Genomic DNA, 22955 nt, shown 5'->3' with positions numbered 1-22955 from the left:
TCACAGTGATGCCATAGAAGAACCATTTCTAGTTCCCCAAAGAACCTTTCAGTCAACAGTTCTTAACCTTTTATTTTTTTTTTCTTCTTATGTGAATAACATTTCTAAAAATCGACCTTTTCTACTATAAAGAACGTTTTGTGCAATGGAAAGATTTTGGCTGGAACAGCTTAAAGTAAGATAGTTGTGAACATCAATACACAGTTCAAAGAGATCTTAGACAGTTCAGATTCTCTGGGGGAGACCGGATTGAGAGATTACGGTAAACCACACTGACATGCTAAATATACAATTGTATTGCTGAGCTAAATTGCTTCTGACGTTTTCCGAGAGATATGATGCATGCATCCTGTGGGCCTCTGATTGCATGTAAATATCATCATTCAACCATAAAGCGCATTTTCCTTCCTGATTGAAAAAAAGATTGAACTTTGTTTTTTTCCGGCATTTCCATGGATTCCCCTGAGCCGAACTTCATTTCATACAGCAAATATCAGTGACGATCGGACCTCATTTCCATTCCCCCAAAGATAACCGTTTCCTTGCTTCAGGAAAGACAAACCTGTTAAAACTAGATAGGTCTGTCCAGTTCAGATTAGTTACAGCAATCTATATCTAATCTACACCACTTTATCTGACAAATAAACAGAAATGTAGAACACAGATAGTTCCGGCTATAAGATCTGATGGGATGAGTCACATCTGAAGCCGAGATTCACACACCTGTGACCGCACACATCAAATGAGTACTAAATTAATGCAGCAAGTTGCTTAGCAACTGTAAACGGTCTACAGGTAGGCTATGAACTTGGTGGGCAAACTGTTTATTAGTTTAGCTTACAAAACTTAGTGGAAAACTATCATCAGCTTCTCAAAAAAAAAAAAAAAAAAAAAGACACTTATAAAAAAAGTAAAATAAATATGCATGTTTTAAAAATGTATTAGTTGATGTGAAAGTTAAATATATACAGTATACACACAACTGTTCAAAACCTAGCAGAGGTTTTTTTTTTTTTTTTGAAAGACTAACACTTTTATTCAGCAAAGAAGCATTAAATGGATCAGTGGAGAAATATATAATGTTACAAAAAATGTATCTTTCAAATAAATGTGATCTTTCTAAAAGAAAATATATTAAGCAGCGCAACTGTTTAACATTGATAATAAGACATGCATATTGCAATATGCATATTTATATACTAGTGCTGTCAATCAATTAAAAAAAATAACGAATTAAGCGCACATTTTCTGTAATAAATAGCGATTATTCGCACCTAACATGAATTTTTTTAAAAATTGAATGCCATATGATATTTTTTATAATATCTCCAAATTAACAACATAAAGACGGTTTGTTTTAAATATGTTTAATGGCATCTTTCTAATAAGAACTATGAATGAAAGACAGTATCACTAATACTTGAAGTTTTTATTAAATACATATTTTTCCCCTCAATTGAACCATTAATTATAGCAATTCAACATTACAGTATAATTGAAAGTCATAATTTTTAAACATCTAATAGGCTTTAAATAATATAACAACTTTTAATTTTAAGTGAACTTAATCCAAACTTGACATGAACCCATTATAATAGAGTGAAACAGTCAGGTTCTGGAAGTATTTATTTATTTATTTTTATGAATAAAGACAACCTTAGTTGTTGTTAATCGATGGTATTTGCTTCTGCATTATTTCAGTTTAGATTAAAAATAATCATGTTTAACAGCTGAAATCCTGGTGAAAAACTACATTACCCATGATGCTGTACAAAAAAATCCACCAATCAGAGAGCTGAAAAAAGCAAAACTTGCCAAGAGCTCTTTAGCTCCGCCCACTCCCATGAAGCACCGCAAATAACGTAATTGAGCCTCTCAAAATACTTAACTATTTGAATATATATGCATATTTTGCAATAAACCTGAAATATATTGTTTTATATATATATATATACCTTTTTGCTTCAAATAAAAGTTTGCAATGTAATGATTCACCTTCAGCTGATTTGGTTTGGTTCATGGCTTTTTTGAAATCCCTATGGAAAACATATTCCGGAACCAACGCGCTACAAAAGTGGGCGAGCTCTAATGCACTCTATAAAGCAGGGCTCAAGACTTTTTTCTTTTACTGACCCTGTTTAGCCGGTTTTAGATTTTTCCTTACCCTGCCAAAAATTAAATAAAAAAGCTATTGTTTTTACTGTTTTTGACCCATGTAACCTTGTAAACAGTAACATTCAGGTAGGAAATATAAAGTAAACCACTAAATCACAGTCACTAAAACCACCATAGCAAGTGCGTAGCACTTTTCAAAAAATATAACATAAATTGGAAATTGTTCCACTCTGTGTTGGAAACTCAGATTTAAAACAGTCCAATTAATCGCAAATGTGTTCCGCGTCTACGGGTTTGTGTTAACTTTCTGTATGTAATGTGTATGTGAAGAGCATCTCCAGTTCTGCATGGTTGACAAAGCAGAGGAAAAGAGGGGAAGAGAAGAAAGAGAATTTCCCAGTGGAGATCTACGGCGCTGAGTGAAGTGAAGAGAAACAGGTCTCAAATGCAGTGGGGACTTGAGAAAGAGTACAGATCATTTATCCTGAGTATTGTAAAAGAGTGATGGGATTTCTACAGGCAAAGCTATTACACATAAACAGTTCTCGAAGTGTACATGCTTTAAGTGTTTTAATTAATTTTCAGCTGTTTGCAATGAGAAAATCAAACAAAAGTAATTGGAATAGCTCAACACAACGAATGTTTCAAGTGGTTTCCCAAAATTCAACTGAAAATGTAACTTTTAATGACTTCTACAGTCTCAAAATTATTCAACCCCCTGAAGAGAATCCCTCACAAATCTGCAAAACAGGTGTTGTCTAAAGCACACGTGATGCAACTAATCAAGGGCTTCACTAGTGGCACCAGGTGTGCTTGAGCTAGAACACGTGAAATATCTGAACTGGCTTGGTTTGTTGAGTGTCACGTTTGACTGCATGTTAGAAAAGTAAAAAAAAAATGGTCCAAAAAGTTAAGAGAAGATATCATCGCCCTTCACAAACAAGGAGCGGAATCCAAAAAGAAGGATAGCGAAGGCACTAAATGTTCCTAGAGATACCGTAAGAACCATAGTTTGCAAGTTAAAAGTTAAAGGAACGGTGGTTCCACTACATGGACGGGGCAAAAAAGAAGAAGCTATCAACGGCTGCAACCAGATCTCTGAGAAGGCAGGTTCAGAAAAACCCCTGAGTGACAGCAAAAGACCTGCAGCAAGACTTGGTGGCGACCGGCTCTGAGGTTTCAGCTGCACAGTATGGTGCGTACTAAACGCATGCGGTTTCCATGCCAGAACTCCAAGATGTACACCAATACTGACCCAAAATAAAAGTGCTCAAAATCACATAAATAAGCCACATAAAAGTTAGGATTCTGTTCTGTGGAACTTTTTGGCCCTATGGATCAGCGGTATGTCTGGAGGAAGAGGAATGAAGCATATGCTGAAAAGAACACTCTGTCTACAGTAAAGCACGGTGGCGCTCGGTGATGCAGCCCCAGAGCATTAAAAGCTGCATTTTCAGTTGAACTTAGGAGAAACCACTTGAAACATTTGTGTTGAGCTATTTAAATTACTTTTGTTTGACTCGTTTATTGCAAATAGCTGAAAGTCTGAACATTATGCCAATAGACCTGATTTGCAATGGGGATTGAATACTTTCTATTACAACTGTACGTAATAGGCTCATTGGAGTCGTTAGGTGTGCAGCACCTGCAACTATGTTGTGACATTCATGCTCATCTATCTATCTATCTATCTATCTATCTATCTATCTATCTATCTATCTATCTATCTATCTATCTATCTATCTATCTATCTATCTATCTATCTATCTGTCTATCTATCTATCTGTCTGTCTGTCTGTCTATCTATCTATCTTTCTATCTTTCTATCTGTCTGTCTGTGTCTATCTATCTGTCTGTATGTCTGTCTGTCTGTGTCTATCCATCCATCCATCCACCCATCCATCCATCCATCCATCTATCTGTCTGTGTCAATCCATCCATCCATCCACCCACCCACCCATCCATCCATCCATCCATCCATCCACCCACCCATCCATCCATCCATCTGTCTGTCTGTGTCTATCTATCTATCTATCTATCTATCTATCTATCATCTATCTATCTATCTATCTATCTATCTATCTATCTATCTATCTATCTATCTATCATCTATCTATCTATCTATCTATCTATCTATCTATCTATCTATCTATCTATCTATCTATCTATCTATCTATCTATCTATCTATCTATCTATCTATCTATCTATCTATCTATCATCTGTGTACATGATGACCATCCAAGTTTGATTAAACTATTAATCAATATTTACAATATTAGACAATATTTATATACTTTAAATATTTTAAATATGAGGGAAGAACAAAAAAATAAAAAATTCTAATCTGACACAATTATTTGGCAACAGATTTGTTTTACTATGCAGATTTAGTTTTTGCATGCGTTCATAATTTATTTGTATGACAGCCTGGCCAAAAATTATGTCTACACAATTTGGCATGTTTCATTGCATTATCACAAATAAAACAATCGACTCCAATCACAGTTCAGGTCTATCCTGGGAGAAGGGTTTCATTTCCCAAAGTAAGAAGCGTTGTTAAATCCCTCTTAATTGTTTGAATCCGTATCCAAGATCTAAACAATCAATTTTATAATTCACAATGCAAGCACGCACACTCTAAGTGACCTGTATACAAGCCAATACATCCAAATATTTATTTATGAAAATCATCTCTCATGCTAAAACATCCACATTTATCTCTCTTCCCATGCTGTTTCTAGTTTGAAATGAAGAGAAGGAGGGGAAGACAGAAAGAGAGTGGGTGAGATTGAGAGCGAATTCTCCAGCGTCCCGGAACGGCAGGCTTGAGCTGTCAAGCGGAGATGAACATCTTCATCTCCAGTGCTTTGAGCCCACGCGACAAGCAGCACCTCTCAGTCCTTTTATTAAACCTTTCAGCTTCTTTTTAACTACTCGCTGCATCTTTAATGGGCGAGGGAGAGAGATGATGACTGAAGAAAAAAAAAAAACGGAAGCGCTGTCGGATAAAAGAGCCGAATGTGAAACACACATAAGAGTGGGAAACCTCATTATATTATGGCATGAGGAAAAAGAGCAAGGAATTCAGACTAGCTGGCAAGTACTCCTACTTAAATATGAATAAAATAATGTACGAGAGGTGCTGCCTTTGTACACAGAGACGGCAAAGAGATGGTAGAGTTAGAAGCTGATCAATTCATTCAAAATCCCTGGAAACAGTGAGTCACAGTTGATTCTTCTTTAAAAAGGCAGAAATAAACTTCAACTCATTCTGGCTGGATTTGTATGCAACGACCAAATAAGAGAATATGTTAAAAAAATCAGTGGTAAAATCATTCATAAAACATTATGAGCCCCATCACTGTCCAAGTCCACATCCAGAGAAACCTGATGAGCCAAAACACATTTCCGACATAAAACTACAAACTGGCACAAGACGACATAGTCTAAGCCCTGTTTCAGGTTCAATACAAGTTAAGCTCTATCTACAGCATTTGTGGCTTAATGTCCATAACATTTTGTACCCAATTTATCTTTTTCTTTTTTTTTAAATGTGGTTGCAACAGTGCACTTACAATGGGAGTCTATGAGGCTAAAAGAAATGTGAAGCTTGTTTTAAAACAGCAAAAAAGTCATTCTCTGTGATGCTGCATTCAAGCCTAACTAAATTATGTCTGCTTTGACCCCAAGTATCAAAGAATATAATTGCTGTATAAATGCATGTATGCCACCTCTGAGCAGCATTATACAGTCTGTGTAAAGACAACTAAATGCCATTACATCTTTGCACTGTTAATTTAGCATATGTGAATGTCTTCTCTTACCTTGACCACAAATTCTCTTGAGTGAGCTTGACGTGAACCTTGTGGAAAAGCCCAGAGAGATGCTAAACTGAATTCAAAAGTAAGATAATGTGTATCATCAGACCTGTGAGACCTTGCCACGCGACACACACACTCTCTATGAGAATTGGAAGGTGACCTGAATGCTCCTGAAATCAAAACAGCCTGAGGGAAAACTAAGCTACTGAAAAAGAAATGCCAAGGCTTATGATTTGAGAGCAGTCCCTGCTGCATCATAGATGTTTATAGTGCATACTTCACTAAGTCTACAGGGAGAATTACGGCAATATCAGCGCTAACAACCCAAGATAGCTGGCTCAGGGTGACGTCAAAGCAGCTCTGTGTTTCAAGGGGATCTGACAGACTGTGAACATAAACGCTCTCATTCACACAAACTCAGGCCCCAGAGACATCTGAAACTTATCTTTGATGTGAAAAGGATCATCTGCAGCTTTACTGATCTACCTGTCATCTTGTCAGGAAGCCTTTGTGTCCGAAACGGTGTTTCCCTCTTGAGTTCTCTCTGAAGAGTAAGTTTGTGTGTTCTAGCTGTGCGAATAGGCCATTAATGTACATAAAGCTACGCTAAATTGAAGAAACCATTGCTTTTATCTTCATAAAAATGAATTATGAATTATTTTATGGTCTCACACACACACATTTAAGTATGGGTATATGGAAAGTTTAGAATATCAATTAGGGATGAGAATCACAGGGTTCCTCACGATACGATACATGACCCCTATGTGTTTTAACATGTTGAAGACCTTTCTCAAACACAAAACCAGTCCCTATTTAATTTCTGGAAGCTGTGATAAATAGGCAAGCAACGTTACTGCATTCAAATATCAAATACTGACATTAATGAATACATGAAAAGAACATTTCAGTAATCACACTGGTAACTTCTATAACAAAGTAAAATCTTCAGAGAAGTCATTCAACTCATTTGATATTTAGAAGGAAAAGTATTGATTAATACCTTGATTATAATCACTCATTACATATACATTGAAGCAGCAGTGGATTCCAATCCACTCCCTTCACCTCATTCATGTGTTGAGCGCCCATCGAGGAGCCATGAAGTACGGTAGTGACGCTGTGAGCATGGAAATATATTTAGAGCGCCTTCTTTTAATAAATAAATAAAATCAATATTTGGCGCCAGCGTATCGTATTCCACAGCGTACCATTCATCCCAATATATAAGCTCACTTTATTTCAATAGTCCACTTTAGACATTTAAGTAACTTTTCAAAAACATGTCAACTAACTCTCATTAATTTGCTAACTAACTCTGTTAGGTTAGGTTTAGTGTTAGTTATAGTCAGAAGAATGTCTGTTTGGTAAACATCACAATGACAAGCAGGACTCCTTTTTGAGACCTGACCTTTCACCTGTCAATTCATATCATATTTCAGTGTTGACCAGAGACCGCTGGGGGAGTTTGGGAATCTTACGTCAGAGGAGATGCATTTTGCCTACAGCCTTTCTCACCATCTCATGTCCGTACCTTCTCATTCATAAAATTTCCCTCAGGACTACATTCCTACATCATGCCCGGCTCCGAGATGGAGGACGGGAAAACTATGGGGAAATATGGGGGAAGCAAGTATGTTGTATATGTTTCAATAAGGTTACAGATGACAGCCACAAAGCTTGATAAATCATCTGAAGCTCACATCTTATCAGTTCAAACCAAACTAACCAACCTCACTGCACAAGATGTGGAAATGACTGTAGGGGACATCAATGTTTATAGTATTGCTTTTAGGACCCAAGACTTTATGGGCCCTATCTTGCACCCAGTGCAACTGACTTTGTACAACGACTTATGTATCATTCCTACTTTGCACCCGAGGCACAGCGGACTTTTCCCTCCACAGACGCACGTCGGTAAGTTAGGGAATGAACTTGCGCTCCCGGGGGCGGTTCAGCGAAAAGAGGAGGCGTGTTCCGGCGCAAACGTTCCCTGGTGCTATTTTGCAGTTCCAGAAAACAATTGCGCCACTGGCCAGAAAAAACCTAGTCTAAAGTCAGTGGCGTGTTTTCAGTGGCGCGTTCAGATGCTATTTTAAGGGCGCATGCTTGGCCATAATCTAGCGTGTGCACAACGCGCATACACTTTGCCTCTATCATCTACACACAGACGCAGCAGTTGCCATTTTTGCAAACCATTCATAATTACAAGGAAAAATATTCCACATGAGGGAAATCATTGTGGTGTCCATGAAGATGTGAAAAAATAGGCATAAATCTAGCTTACACATTTACCAAAATTATTATACGCCTGTTTAACCGAAGCTAATTTGGGTGGGTTTCTCCCGTCCCCATACAATGGCCCTCATTTATAATTTTTGCGTAGAAACGGGCGTATATGTTGGCGTAAGATTATGCTTACACTCTTCTCACCGCCTGATTTATGAAGCTGTGCATACCTTTGAAATCCAGGTGTACGCAATTCCTGCCCTTGATAAATGCCGCGGCTGAAAGCGAGCGTCATTAGAATAACACGCCCCTATATATTCAAGTCTCCGCTCCCCCCACGCCCTCATTTTACGCCATGGACACACGGAAGACGGCAAAGAAGAGAAACTTCTTTGAGAAAGAGAAAGCGAAGGGAAGTGCAAAGAAACAAAATTGATTTCTAGATTTTTATTAATGACGCTTATTGTTATTTAGAAGAAGAATGTCGTTATTATTATTATGTGTATTATTATTATTATTTAAAAGAAGAAGAATGTCATTTTTATTATTTTGTCAGTCTGAATTATTTTTTTGGTCATTGAAAGCCTTTCATTACTAAACCCAGTCCGTGCACACCTGCCGGGCCTAACCCTGGCCTAACCATCGTTTCAAAGAATAGTACAACGGCGAGCGCGTCGAGTATAAACGCCTCGTCCGTTTGGGGAGGTGCGCGCGCAGTCTGCGGAGACTCGCGCTGCGGAGCCAGGCGAAAGTATAAACAAGGCTTGAAACGTCAGGTAAAGCGCACAGGCTCGCAACTTAAGGAATACATATGCCTACAATTCAAATGCTTTGGTAAAGTCACACAAATTAAACATTGAAGTCCATGTTGCACAAAAATAAACACTGAAGTTTATAATTACTATGTTGTTGTTTTTTTACAGTGGGTCATAATATATCATATCTTTTAGTTTGTCAGTGCGTTTTGTGGTGTTAGGAATTGTTTTTCTGCGCATTCCCGCACTCAAAACGTGCGTACACCACCTCCTGAGCTGGCGTAGGATTTGAGCGTGCCGTACGCCAACGTCCATATTGATAAATCTCAAAGTCACCGTGGTTTTGGGTGTACGCTGGAAATTTGGTGTACGCACTTTTGATAAATGAGGGCCAATGTCACTTCTCTGTGTTTTACGGCCCTGACGAGAACGTCGGTCTCCTCGGCTGTGAACCGCTCCTGGTGTGCGTCTGGCCAATCCGCCGTTATAATAGCAAACCGCCATGGAACAAGCGCACCTGCTCTTAAAGGGAATGTGAGATGTCGTTCTGATTGGTTTATTTCACGTTGCGCCCAAACCACACCTATGAGTAATGGAGCTACTTCAGACCAACCCATTTTAGATTTGTGTCGGGCGCAAGAGTCATTTATCCCGCCGGTATAATAGCAACAGCGCCCGAGATCCGCCCACAAAGTTACTTGCGTTTCAAGTTTGATACTTGCCTTTAAGATTGTAAAAATAGGGCCCTATACCTTAATGTGCTACTTTACTTCAGGAGTTCTGAATTTATTCTTTAATGCATACAGTCACATTCATTTGTGTGTCCATTTTTTGAAAGTATTTAGTACATTTATTTTAATGAAGCCTATTTTATATGGCAATGCATTTTTTTATGAAAAAAGGATAAATGTTAGTATTGACTGCAGTTGATGAATTTTAGATGATGAATTTGGATGCCTTACATCCCAAAGGTTTAAATGTGGACTTCGACATGAGTGTCATGTTATAGTCACAGCTATACTGTTTTTATAAGTCTTGAATACTGCAGTTTATGAAAGTTTTTACTTATGTCTTTGCAGTCTCCATGCACATGCATGTATGTATGTATGTATGTATGTATATATGTGCTTGTATTTTTGTATATTTGTATTTACGTTTGTTTCTTGTGGTGGGGATTTTCACTATGGGGAGTAAATGTGTAAACTACCTAGATAACTCAGTATATTGGGTAGGTTAAAGAAAAACTACAACTCCCACCATTGGACTACAACTTCCCTACCTGGCTTTCACACGTGTGGTAATCACTGTTGATTGTCCTGATGTGTTTGAACACAGTTAAGTTGATTGCTACATTCATTGTTTGTATGCCCTGAGGATGGTCTTTTGACCGAAAGCTTGGTGATTAAATTTGCTTAAAGGATTCAAGTGTGCAGACAGTTTATTTTTTTAGATCTTCAGTCTTGTTTGTCTGGCACCTTGGTGATCGTGAGTGCGGTGTAACTCCTTCAAAAGATGAATAAAGCAACAGGTTAATTCTATACAAGGAATAATGTACAGTCAGATGGCCATTCTTGTTAAACAAACTCTTGACAGGGTGATTGTATGACACTGAAGGGGTTTATTTTGTGATAAATGAATGACTGACTGTATATTCTGGACACTTATTACACAACTATTTACCAAATAAATAAATAAATAAATGGACATGGAATATTGATTTGATCTGAAATTATTCTTTACTTTATTCGTTTTAAGAATTCATTACTTTTAAATTAACAGAAACTAAAGCAGTCTCACTGCAAAGCACACACAGTCTTTTCACACTTGAGAAAGTTTAGATGTAGCGTTCAGAGCTGGCATTGTTCTCTGGGAATGACAGCTAAAGAGCATATAATGTGCATCAGCGTTTATGGGTTCTTGCGGAAAACATAGACAATTACATAGTGTTCTAGAAGATGGTAAAAATCAGTGTGTTATTATGGAACACATCAAACCCTCTAACGTCAGGAAAAGAACAATTCACAGCAGTGAGAAACTCTACGGGGTGGGCTGATCCACTGAACCGCTCTATAAAACCACACGCCAAGAACTGTAGTAGCAATTACTCTGATAACAGAATTACAGATGGTTAACTTTAATTGGTCATGAATCCGAACCATTATTTGTATTATTTGCTGACTGTTACTATAGCTCAAGTGGTGAAGACTTTTTAAATCAAACTTGTTCTCTTTTGGACATTACTTACTCGCCCATGCCAGTCCAAACCAATATGCTGTTGTTGTATGTTTTTTTTTGTGGAAAACTTTTGTTACACAGCTCTGGCCAACACAATAAAAGCCTGTTTGCTCAAAGCGTGATCATTACAATGATAACTATGAACATAAACTTGAAAATCGTTGTAACTCTGAGAAAAGTGGAAGTTTAAGATATATCGCACACCTCCAGCAAGGACAGACTCTATCCCTCAGACTCCAAAACAATGTCTAGACGCAGTTAATGGCAAAACGGCATTAGTTCAAATATGTATTTACTTAAATTCTTTCATTCTGGATGAGAACATGGGCTAGACTTTTTTTTTTTTTGGGTGTGTGTGTGTCTTTGGGGGATTCACTCAAATTTCCTCACTTAAAGTATGACTTGCAATATAGTACAACAGTCATTTAGACCACTTTTATCAAACTTATGATTACACTTAATTTTGATGCTCCCCTTTAGATATTCTGTTGACTATAACATTCCTCTTACATGTTAACTAACTCTCATTGGAGTATGTCTGTCTGCTTAATATCTGCTAACACTTTATTTTCATTGTTCACCAACAGACATTTTACTAACTATGAGTAACTTTGCTAGTACATGTCAACTTATTCTACTAACCTGAACCCTAACAGTCTACTAATACTCAATTAATACTCTAATGAGAGTTAGTTGACATGTAGGTGCAACGTTACAACAGAATGTCTAAAGTGGACCATCAAAATAAAGTGTAACTAAACTTTTATGAAATTAAATTATTTATTGAATATTAATATGAAAAAAAACATTTCCTACGGATATTTTAATGACCATTAACAGGAACAGATTCAAATTATATTCCTAATTAGTATGCTGTGTTTTGTTACTTAAACATCCTTGAAAACAAAATACATTTATCAATGGTCTCAGATATTAAGACCTGCTTTTAGAGAATATATTATTAAGTGTATCTTATACTTCTGAAGTAAATTTATCTTTAAGGATGTTTACATATTTCTTACTGGAGAACAAAAATACTGATCAAATTATATAGATTTTTCTTTTTCAGTGTGGGAGGAAGTCACACAAAGAGTCTTTTGCAATATCGGACTGATTTATGCTTTAACTCTTCTAAAGAAGCAGAAATACTCTCTTAACGTTCCCACATCATCAAATGTTCACCTTAGCTTGTCAGATTCCAGAGAACCGCAAACTCAGCTAACAAGAAGCTTCTGCCAAGGGCCTTTGGTTTAAATAAAGGGGTTTATTTTGGGAAGTGCCTCACAATACACAGTCCTGCACAATCGCTAATGAGGCAACTTCTCGCAATCAGCGGCACAAAAACATCCTCTGAGCCCTTTTCGTTCTCGCTCTCTGGTGCCTTAAAAAAAGCCGGACGATGTTTCTTAACATGCATTCCTGTAGTTTTGGCCACACAGGCATCCCTGTGAATGCCTGGTCATTAGCAATTTGCCGATTATGTAATCTGATAACCCTCATTGCTGTCCAATTGTTTAGTAAAAAGCCATTTTGGTCTCATTCAGCTCTGATACATGCACCCCTGACATCCATTACATAATACTTGCTAACAGTCGACGGCAGCTAATGGCCAATTTTGCGCCTATATGTTGTCCGGGGCTCCATTTTGGGTTCTTTAGTGCCCTCACATTTGATGTGGAGAACCACATTGGGGTTTAGAGGGAATAAATAGTGAGGTACAGACTGCTGTGCTCAAAAACGAACGGCTTATCTACTGCGAAATGTTTGATAACATCACAAAGTCACCAAAGGCGGGAAACGCTTCACATGTGCAGCTGCTGCTGAGAAAAAAACATCTGAAAACATGGACAGACAGTGATGCTATGTAAATAGCTGTGCAAGATTAGAGGCCTCGAGTATGCGTTGTGGTGTTACAGCAAATTTATGGGTCAGGGGCGAGGAATGCGGAATGGAAAAAGGTGTTTGTTGTGGTTTCTGCCCCTTCTTTTCGGAGAAATTCTTGACAATCATCCTTGATTTGGTTCGGATGGAGACAACAAACATGCTAACAATGAACTGGTAAACAACCGTTCGAGGCCATCAAAGGACCCGCCTGATTATCCCGGTATCACTCCAGAGACAGTTGACGAGGAATGCATTTGTTTTGTGGTTGTGGAAGCATGCAGCATTCGCTGGAGAACATTCAAAAACGTTTTTGGCACACGTGAAAAAGATAAAATTGGGTGGGCGGCGAGGATGGAACTTTAAGGACTCTTTGTATAAATAGACAAAAGGATTAACCAACTAGCCATGACAAAACCATTAGCGGTCCTTTCCTTCCAGTTTTTGCTTTTTAGTCACTGAAGGGACAAAGCATAGATCATTAGCAGGGGTCGTTCACTGGTGTCTACGTACTTGTGTGTTTACAGAGCTGCGAACCGCAACTAAATTTACTGTTAGTAAAACCACCTGTCTGGAGAGAGTCCATCAGGATATGACATTTGAAGCACCACGAAAACAGCAGGAATCGAGTTGTTGAGAGAAAAATGACTGTACATTGTCTTGGCGACAGCCAGCATCTGCATTTAACCTTTCTAAAATGTTGTCTCTCCGTTCAACATTGTTTTCTAGGGGCAAAAAGCTCACCAGACCGCAGACCTGTCCGTTTTGGGGATCAATAATGGCTTGTTTTAAATATGTGAACGATCAAACGAAAATTCGAGTTCAGAAAGCGTCTCTCTGGGACTCTCACACCGAAGAATGAAAGAGCATGGGGTGATTTTTAAGTCACCGGAGAAAACTTTACTTCATTGAACGGACAAAGACAAGTCAAAACAACACATCAAAATAAATGTTCGATACAAGAGAGTCGCAAAGGGAATTAGACCTCTTCAAAGTCCAAGGGTCTGGATGATGAGAGTGTCTAGGGATGACTGATATGTGATTGTTGGAGAAATAGTATAGAAAGTTCAAGTGTAAAGAGGTTAAGGGAAGAGTTCACCCAAAAACGAAAATTATGCTTTTATTTACATCAACCTTATGTTGTTCTAAACCCGTTTGGTTCGGAAGACTTGGAATATTCCAAAAAGGTTCAAAGGGGTTCTAAATAGAATTCTAGGGCTCTTGACTCAATTTTAAAGAACGCCAAAAAGAGAAATGTCTTTGCATTGCAAAATACTTTCATGTTTCACAGGTTTTTACATTTTTTACTAGTGATAAAGTATGTTCATGAGCTGTTCATAAAATGTAATGACTGGAACCCCTAAAAAAGATTCTATATAGAACCTTTTCTTCTAGTCGTTGAATCTTCTAAAGGTTCTTCTAAAGATTTTCCTTTTGTGTTGCAGTAAATAAGTTGCATACATGTTTGGAATAATGATAAAAGAATTAAAAATTGTGTGCGAACTATTCCAGAAACTGGATGCGTTCCCGATATGCAAGAATACCGCATCTCAGTTCCACCTCGGAAATAGGTGCTTAAAAGTGATCAGAATGAAGGACTGCAGGGAACGTTTTGCACTTCAGTGACAGCAAATTCTATACAAACCTGGCACTGCTATCCTTCCTGATGTTGGGTGGTCCATTTCCAGAATAAGGCCATTGTGAGCAACCTGGGAATGGAGACAAAAGACCGTGAGCCAGAGACAATTACTCATGCCATGTTTTTACACTCCTTTTCTTGAAGCTATTAACTTACTGTCTTCTCAAAGACCACACAAATTTGCCATCTTACCTTTGACTTTCCTTTTAACATCGAGACATCTTTGAGTTTACCCAAAAAAACAAGGTTAAATTGACAGACACGATGACTCAAGATTTATGAACCTTGAAAACGCGTATCACGGTTTCCACAGAAATATGAAGCAGTGCAACTGCTTTCAACGTTGATAATAATAAAAAATGTTTCCTGAGCAGCAAACCAGTATATAAGAATGATTTCTGATGGATCATGTGACACTGAAGACTGGAGTAATGATGCTGAAAATTCAGCTGTAAAATATATTTCAATAGAACATGGTTATAGGGATAGTCACCCAAAAATGAAAATTCTCTCATCATTTACTCACTCTCATGCCATTCCCAAAGTATATCACTTTCTTTCTTCAGATGAACACAAATGAAGATTGACTTTGAGTCCATATAATGCTTGAAAAATCACACACAACGACAATGATTATGACAACGGTTACAATCCACATGAACCCCAGTGGATGAATCAATGTCTCGTTCATACGAGCGATCACGAGGTAGACGATGTGGCAACGTGACGCAAGGACATTGTGAAGTTCGTGTGAGAAGTAGCGTGGAAGCACAGAGGATTGCCATTTCTCGCATGAACTTCACAACACACTTCAGCCAACAGCATCACCCTCGTGATAACAGTAGACAGAAAGCATTGATTTTGAAGACGTTTAGAAGACGTCATTAATTCATTGGACTCACGGAGATGGATTCTTTTCCTAAAAATCTTCATTTGAGTTTTTCTGAAGAAAGAAAGTCATAAACGGTGCATGAGGGTGAGTAAATGATGAGAGCATTTTTATTTTTGGGTGAACTATCCCTTTAAGTTGTAAAACTATTTCAATAATATTTCACATAAATGCAGCCTTAGTAAGCATACATGAGTTCTGAACAGTAGAGTTTGTCATTATTTACTCATTCTCATCGATCCAAGCAGATTAGATTTTTTCTGAGAAATGCAAACGGTACATTTTTGAAGAATATTCTTTTCCATATAATGAATATAAAGGGGACTGGGGCTGTCAAGCTTAAAAGTGGCACAAAAACACCATAAAAGTGGCACAAAGCTTTTATTCACCCATATTTCTAGTTCAGCGCTTTATACAAAATAGATTGTTTCAATGCAGACAAGCAACTCACAGAGTCTTTTTAAGCCATACACAAATACAATTAACGCCATTATTCTCCTGAAATTCTGCAGTATCTCTCAAACCATCAGAATTCAGAATACTTTTAAATAGTGTACATAAGTCATATGGATAATGTTGTGTATGCTTTTTTTTTGGTGTCAATTTGTAGACAGTATCTGTCCCATTTAATTTTCATTATGAGACAAACAGTGGCCAGGGTATTCTCAAATTTCAGTCTTGGGCTCCACGGAAAAACAAAGTCATACAGGTTTGGAACGACACGAGGGCGAGTGCATGATGACAGTCATTTCATTTTTTGTAAACTATTCTTTTAATCTACTGAATTGTGTGTGGTTGAAGATGAAAGGAAATGTATATGAAAACAGATGATGTGCCTGAGTTGGCATCTTTCTTTGTTGTTCGGTTCCGCTCATGAGACTCCAAATGCCACTCAAATTCTGGCATGTGTCCCAACAGAATCCCAGGCTCTATGTAGTCTGTCAAAGCGCATTAGCATCATTAGTACTATAGGTTCTCATGTCACTGAGCTGAAGCCAGACAGTTATGTAAGATGATGTCCAGACCACCAGACGTGGATGACACCCTTGTGCTCTTCCTCTCTCACTCTTTTCTTTTCTCCTCCACTATGTTTTCCCTCAATGCTCTGCGTACTTCTCTGACCCTTCTGGGGAAAGTTCCAGAAAGTGAGCGATAGAAGCTCTGCATCATGTCATGCTTTATTTAAAGGCAGTTTGGGTGTGTGGCAATGATGCGTTCATGGGTAATGGGATTGTTGAGGATGTGGCTTCTGATTGGAGAGCCTTCTCCTCTCTCAAATTTTTCCTCCAACCTTCCTTTCTTCAATGCCTCTTGAGCCGGCTTTACACTAAATAATTTTTTGACGTCAGTTATGATTTTTGCTTGTCAAGATTGTAACGTAACATCTAAACATAAAAGGCATTTGAAAAATTATTGATGGTAAAAAAAGTACGTTTCAATGTGACCTTCATATAACAAAAAGGAATTGCTAAATGTGAAGAAACACCCGATTATGTAATCAACTGTGATTTTTATTATTTATTTTTTTCAATAAATCTCTTTCTTTAGCTGTTGTTACCCGATAAATAGTCTTGTGCATCCAGACTTTTGACTGAAGGTCTATAACCGCTTCAGTTGGCCAAGGGCCGTCTAGGAAGAGGCCATCTGACTGACATGTAAAGTTACCAAACACAGTTAGCTTTGCTGGAAAGTCAGCATATAAGATTTAGACTTTTTTTGGCTACTGCTGCATTATACATGAGTGTTTGAGTGTCAGACTGCAGGAATGAGGCCAAAAATTTTTGAGAGATGTCTGTCAAATGACAAGAGTAATTGCATAAAGTCAGTTAACCTGCCGTCGATGAGCATGCCACACTGAAACAATCCAAGACTTCCAATTTTGCTTTTGAAAACAAATGGTCAATGATTTACAAATTTAGTCTCAGATGGCAAAAATCACTAAAAAAGTCCAACATGTGTGCATAATGCTTTAGTCAGCCTGATCATATTCATCACAAAAGGCCCTGGGCTCATTTTGCGTATAAAAAGCCGTAATATGGGAACAGTTAAATCAAACTGAATCATTGGGCTCTTGGCTCTGAGCGTCCAGCCACCCGCCATACATTCATCTACCTCAGTCAGTGTGTGCATCAGCCAAAATATCCGCCGTTTGCCTTTGAAATGCAAATAGGTGAAGTGAGGAAAGAGAAGTGGAGTAGACACACGGCAGCAGAGCTATTTTGTGGGCCGCTTGGATGATGCCCAGAATGGACACAGATGGCTCTGTTACACAACTGGAAGGAGAGATAATGGGGGAAAGCATAGAGTCAAAAAAGAAGAGAACAAGATGATGATGTGTTTTCCAGGGAAAACTTAGTAATGGATCTGGTGGAATGACTCCTTTCAGGAAAGAAGATTCTCCACAGTGCCAAACTGATGAAGCTGACCATATATATACAGTGCTTGAGTCCATGAAGCTCTCGAAACTCTCTCTATTCTTTCTCTATTATTAGGACATGTATGTATGTATATATACTGTGCGCATCATGGCATAATAAAAAATCATCTGATCCTTGGCAGGTCTTAAAATTAGGTAAATATAACCTCAGATGAACAACACCACATGATATATTACACTGTGTCATTGTTTATTTAACAAAAACTAGGCCAAACCAAGTACACACTTACTGCTTTTATAGGAATGAAGAGGGTTAGTATCAGTCAGGCTCTGCTAATCAAACGCCTTTGATTAATTGATCATCAGCAAGCGTGACCAACTCTATAAAAGCAGAAGTTTTGGCAGTTTCAGGTGTGTGTTAACGCAATATCAAGGAGGAAAGACATCAGCAATGATCTTAGAGAAGCAATTGTTCCTGCCCACCAATCTGGTGAGGGTTACAAGGTCATTTCCAAACAAATTGAAGTCCATCATTCAGTGAGGAAGATTATTCACAAGTGGAAAACGGTCAAGGTGGTTGCCGGACATCCCAGCTAATTCACCCTGAGGTCAGACTGTGTAATGCTCAGAGAAACTGCGAGAAACCCAAGAGCTACATCTCAGACTCTACAGGCCTCAGATAGCATGTTAAATGTTAAAGTCCATGACAGTACAATTAGAAAAAGACGGGACAAGTATGGCATGTCTGGAAGGGTTGCCTGGAGAAAGCTTCTTCTCTCTGAAAAGAACATGGCAGCACGGCTTAGGTCTGAACAAACCTCAAGACTTCTGGAACAATGTCCTTTGGATAGACGAGACCAAAGTGGAGATGTTTGGCCATAATGCACAGAAAGCTAAACACAGAACATCAGCACAAATGCCTCATACCAGCTGTCAAACACTGTGGTGGAGGGCTGAGGATTTGCGCTTGATTTGCAGTCACAGGACCCGGTCACCTTCAGTCGTAGAGTCGACCACAAACTCTGAAGTCAGATGTGAAGCTCGGCTGAAACTGGGTCCTGCAACAGGACCGTTATCCCAAGAACACCAGCAAATTTACACCAGAATGTCTGAAAAAGAAAATAATCAAGGTGTTGCACCGGCCCAGTCAAAGCCCAGACCTCAACCCGACTGAAATATTGCGATGGGACCTTAAGAGAACTGTGCAGAAACAGATGCTCACAAACCTCAGTGAACTGAAGCAACGTTGTAAAGGAGAGCGGGCCAAAAGTTTTGTTAAATAAACAATGACACAGTGTAATATGTCATGTGTTGTTGTTCATCTGAGGTTGTATTTACCTAATTTTAAGATCTGCCAAGGACTAGATGATATTTATTATGCCATGATATGTAAATCCATATCATTCAAAAGGGTGTCCTTTCTTTTTCACATGACTGTATATACTGTGTACAGACTGGCTCGATTAAGTCTGGCCGTTCTTCTCTGACCTCTGGCATCAAAAAGACATTTTCGCTCGCAGAATTGCCGCTCACTGTATATTTTCTCTTTTTTCTGACCATTCTCTCCATCTCTCTCTCTATATATATATATTAGTACTATCAATTAAGTATTTTGGTAACACTTTTACCATAAGGTTCATTAGTTAACAACCTTAGTTAACGTGAACTAAGGAGGAACAATACTTCTTCAGCATTTATTAATCTTAGTTAATATCAATTATAACATTTACTAATACATTATTCAAATCAAAGGTTGTATTTGTTATGATTAGTTAATGCACTGTGAACTAACATGAAAAAACAATGAGCAGCTATATATTTATTAACTAATATTTACAAAGATTAATTAATACTGTAAAAAATGTATTGCTCATTGTTAGTTCATGTTAATTAACACATTAACTAATGTTAACTAATGAACCTTGTTGTAAAGTGTTAAACTTTTTTGTAATCAATCGTGATTAATTGCAACTACCATTACAGTTTTTATGTTGTAATACTTTCACATTGAATCTCCAACAAAGACAGTATATTTAAAATATTAGTTAAATAGCATCTTTTTACTAAGCACTATCAATGAAGGCCAGTAGATTGCAGCATAGTTAACTAATGTTTCCAAAACAACTTTTTCCAAAGAGTTTAACTCTAGTTTAGCTACTTTACATCAAGTAACGTAAAGTTTAACAAGCTACAATTTCTAAGTAGCCTCCAACTAAACTGAATTTATGTAAGATTACAATGTGCAAACAAGGTGTTTACCGATTCACTGAACACAACATTAATAGTAAATCTCAAAAGCTGGCATAAAATGAAACTAGTCGTATTCCCAGTAAACAAATCCAAAACGTGGAATAATTCAGGAACTCATTAATCACACATGCTCACACATTACAAGCTGAAATTATTTCAGGAACAGACGTGATTCTGTCACGGTTTTAAAAGATGAATGGTTGGAAAGTTTCCTTCAGATGAGCTGATGTGCCTTCTTTCAGTCTGTGAGAGAGAACAAGATTGCTTGCCACATCCTCCCTTCGCAGATTTGGAGGCTGGTTGGGTAACTTAAGGCTTTTTCTTTATGAATTATTCGGTCAGTGTGACTTTCCCTAAGTATATGATGACCTGAGTGACGTCAGAAGCTCTGTGGATTGCCATGTCATTAGGAATAGATAGAGATGTGAAAACTTCGTGTGCTCAAGCTCTCCAGAGTCATTAACTCTATGAGAGCTCACAGACAGATGAAGGAAGGATCGGATCAGATCAGAGGTGATGATGGCTGATGGATAAGAACAGAGATGGAAATGGAAATAAAGCACTCAAAATGCAGAAGAAAGATTCCTGGCTTACGTCACAGAATCATCTATAACATACACTAAACATTAGTGGTCTTTTTAAGGTGTTGTGGTGGGTCTCAATCCCACACGTGCCCCCTCAGATTTATGAGCCAAATGGATTTTGAATGCGACTTATTGTTTTACATTTGATAATTAAGCTCCATAATTATTGTAGGTACAACATTATTAGAGCCACCAAATTCGTCACCATTTAGTCATTTCACCGCTTTGATGCCAAAATATGTAATTTATGTGATTCATGCAGGAGTTTTTGCATATGGGTGGTCGGCGGAATCAGTCTACAATTTTACAAAACATTAATTTGTCAACACAACACAACCTTTTCAGAGTTTAAGCTGAAAAGCGCTGCCTCCGCAGAAAGCATATGGAGTTAGGAAGGCAAATAGGGAAGTCTGAATCCAATGTCTTCCTGTCTCCCGAAATATGTATAATTTGTTGCCTTTGATATTCCACAATCCTGTGCTTCCATTCTGTGACAGGTAAGCTAAAAAATAAAGATGGCATGTGAAAGTTGCTGTTGGCATAGTCGGCTCTGTTGAATAAACAGAGTGCTGTAAAAGCTCTGACACGCTTAATCTTATCAGCGATCGCATAACATTGTGTCCAATTGACATCTGGGCAAATTCGGACAGTCTTTCTTACAGCATGGTGGACCGCAAGTAGGATTTCATCAGCCGCAGGCATGAGATATAAATATAGAAAATTAAATGGTGGAAAAAATTTAATGAAACTAAAACTGCCAGTAGGTGGCGGCAAATCATTTTCTTAACGAGTGAGTCATTCAATCAAACGATTCCCTCAAACATGGACTCATTTGGTTGCTCAGAGACGCGCAATGGCTCTACTGTGGATTTGTAGCGAAACAGAGCAAAATCAGACAAGGTTAGGTCTAGTTAAAATGTAAGTCACCTAAAATCAACTACTTGTTTATTGAACTGTTGTATAAAATCAATAGGCTATCACATTTGCACTCTGCTGATATTCGAGAAAACCTCACTTTATATCCTCAGAACTTTCGTGAGGTCTCTTCATGCGCAAAAGCTGCTTGCAAAGTCACTAGGCAGCAAGGCAACAAGTCAGCAGCCTAAGCTTTCAGACGCAGCCTGTGACGCAGGTGCCGTGCATTTCTCTGAAGGGATACAAAGAACAGCCTCTGATTCGCTAAAAGAGCTTCCAAACACAGAGATAAGGTGTAGTTTAGCCTTGCGGTTTCCAAAACGGATTCATTTGTCACATTAAGCTACAAAAAACTTGGAAAACTGACTTTTAATGTTCTGGAACAGCGACAGTAAGCGTTAAAAAGGCATGATTGATCTTGCTTTTGTTCATAATTCATAATTAAGAGTTAAAAATATATAATTGAACCTGAAAACACTGTAGTAATTATTACATTGAAAATTTAAGGAAAGTTTTATTATAGATAATTATTTTAATGTGGGGTTAGGTTTTTACAATGACACAAATCAAAGTCAAATTTGCTGTTTTCCATAGGCAACATGAAGGGCGATCAGTGGCAGTTGATGTTTTACTTGGGTTCCTTATAAGATTCTTTCAGGATTTGAACCCAGTATCACACCACTATCATGTATCACAGTCAATGCCAGAACGTCAATGGTGCCCTCTCAAAAAAAAAAGAAAAAAAAAAAAGACGAATGACGCCCCTGCCTTGCTAGGTGTTTGTTTGGGTGTTCTGGATGGTTTTACTAATCCTTAAGTCTATATTCTGGTTTTGTGTGAGGAGCTTGAAGCTGGTGTACACTAAAATTTTTCCCTTGTTATTCCAAAAACAGCTTTTATTGAAACCAAGGCCATAAAACGACAGGATCTGAAAAGTGTGAAATTATGATGTCATAGTGCAGCGAAAGCTGTGCATTATCAACGCCTACATCACCATGTCTTTGGACAGGATCAATACCATTAACTTTCAACGGATCCTAATGCTAGGGAAGTGGGTTTTTTTTGTTGTTTTTTTTCAACAATGTGAATGTCTACATTATTTGTTTGTATTCGGTACATTTCACTGTGGATTATTTGGTAAATCAGTCGCAATTTCGGTGCAGGTTTTGCAAACAGACTTTTACGATATGGATCTGCCAGCAACGCCAAAAAACATGTAAGTAACCATGTTTATTCTAATGCCTGATGTGTGCTCACTGATTTC

At 38.0% G+C, this 22955-nt stretch overlaps 1 protein-coding gene across 1 annotated transcript in view; it reads right to left on the bottom strand.

Moving 5' to 3' along the window:
- sugct (succinyl-CoA:glutarate-CoA transferase) overlaps window positions 1–22955 on the bottom strand; it is a 139173-nt gene that overhangs the window by 6002 nt on the left and 110216 nt on the right. The window contains exon 13 of the mRNA XM_084398685.1: window positions 14683–14746. Coding sequence (XP_084254811.1) covers window positions 14683–14746 — 64 coding nt within the window. The remainder of the gene's footprint in view (window positions 1–14682; window positions 14747–22955) is intronic.

Source organism: Rutilus rutilus (genome assembly GCF_951802725.1).
Source record: "Rutilus rutilus genome assembly, chromosome: 24".
In the NCBI taxonomy this organism is placed as follows: domain Eukaryota; kingdom Metazoa; phylum Chordata; class Actinopteri; order Cypriniformes; family Leuciscidae; genus Rutilus; species Rutilus rutilus.
This window is presented reverse-complemented; position numbering and strand designations above follow the sequence as displayed.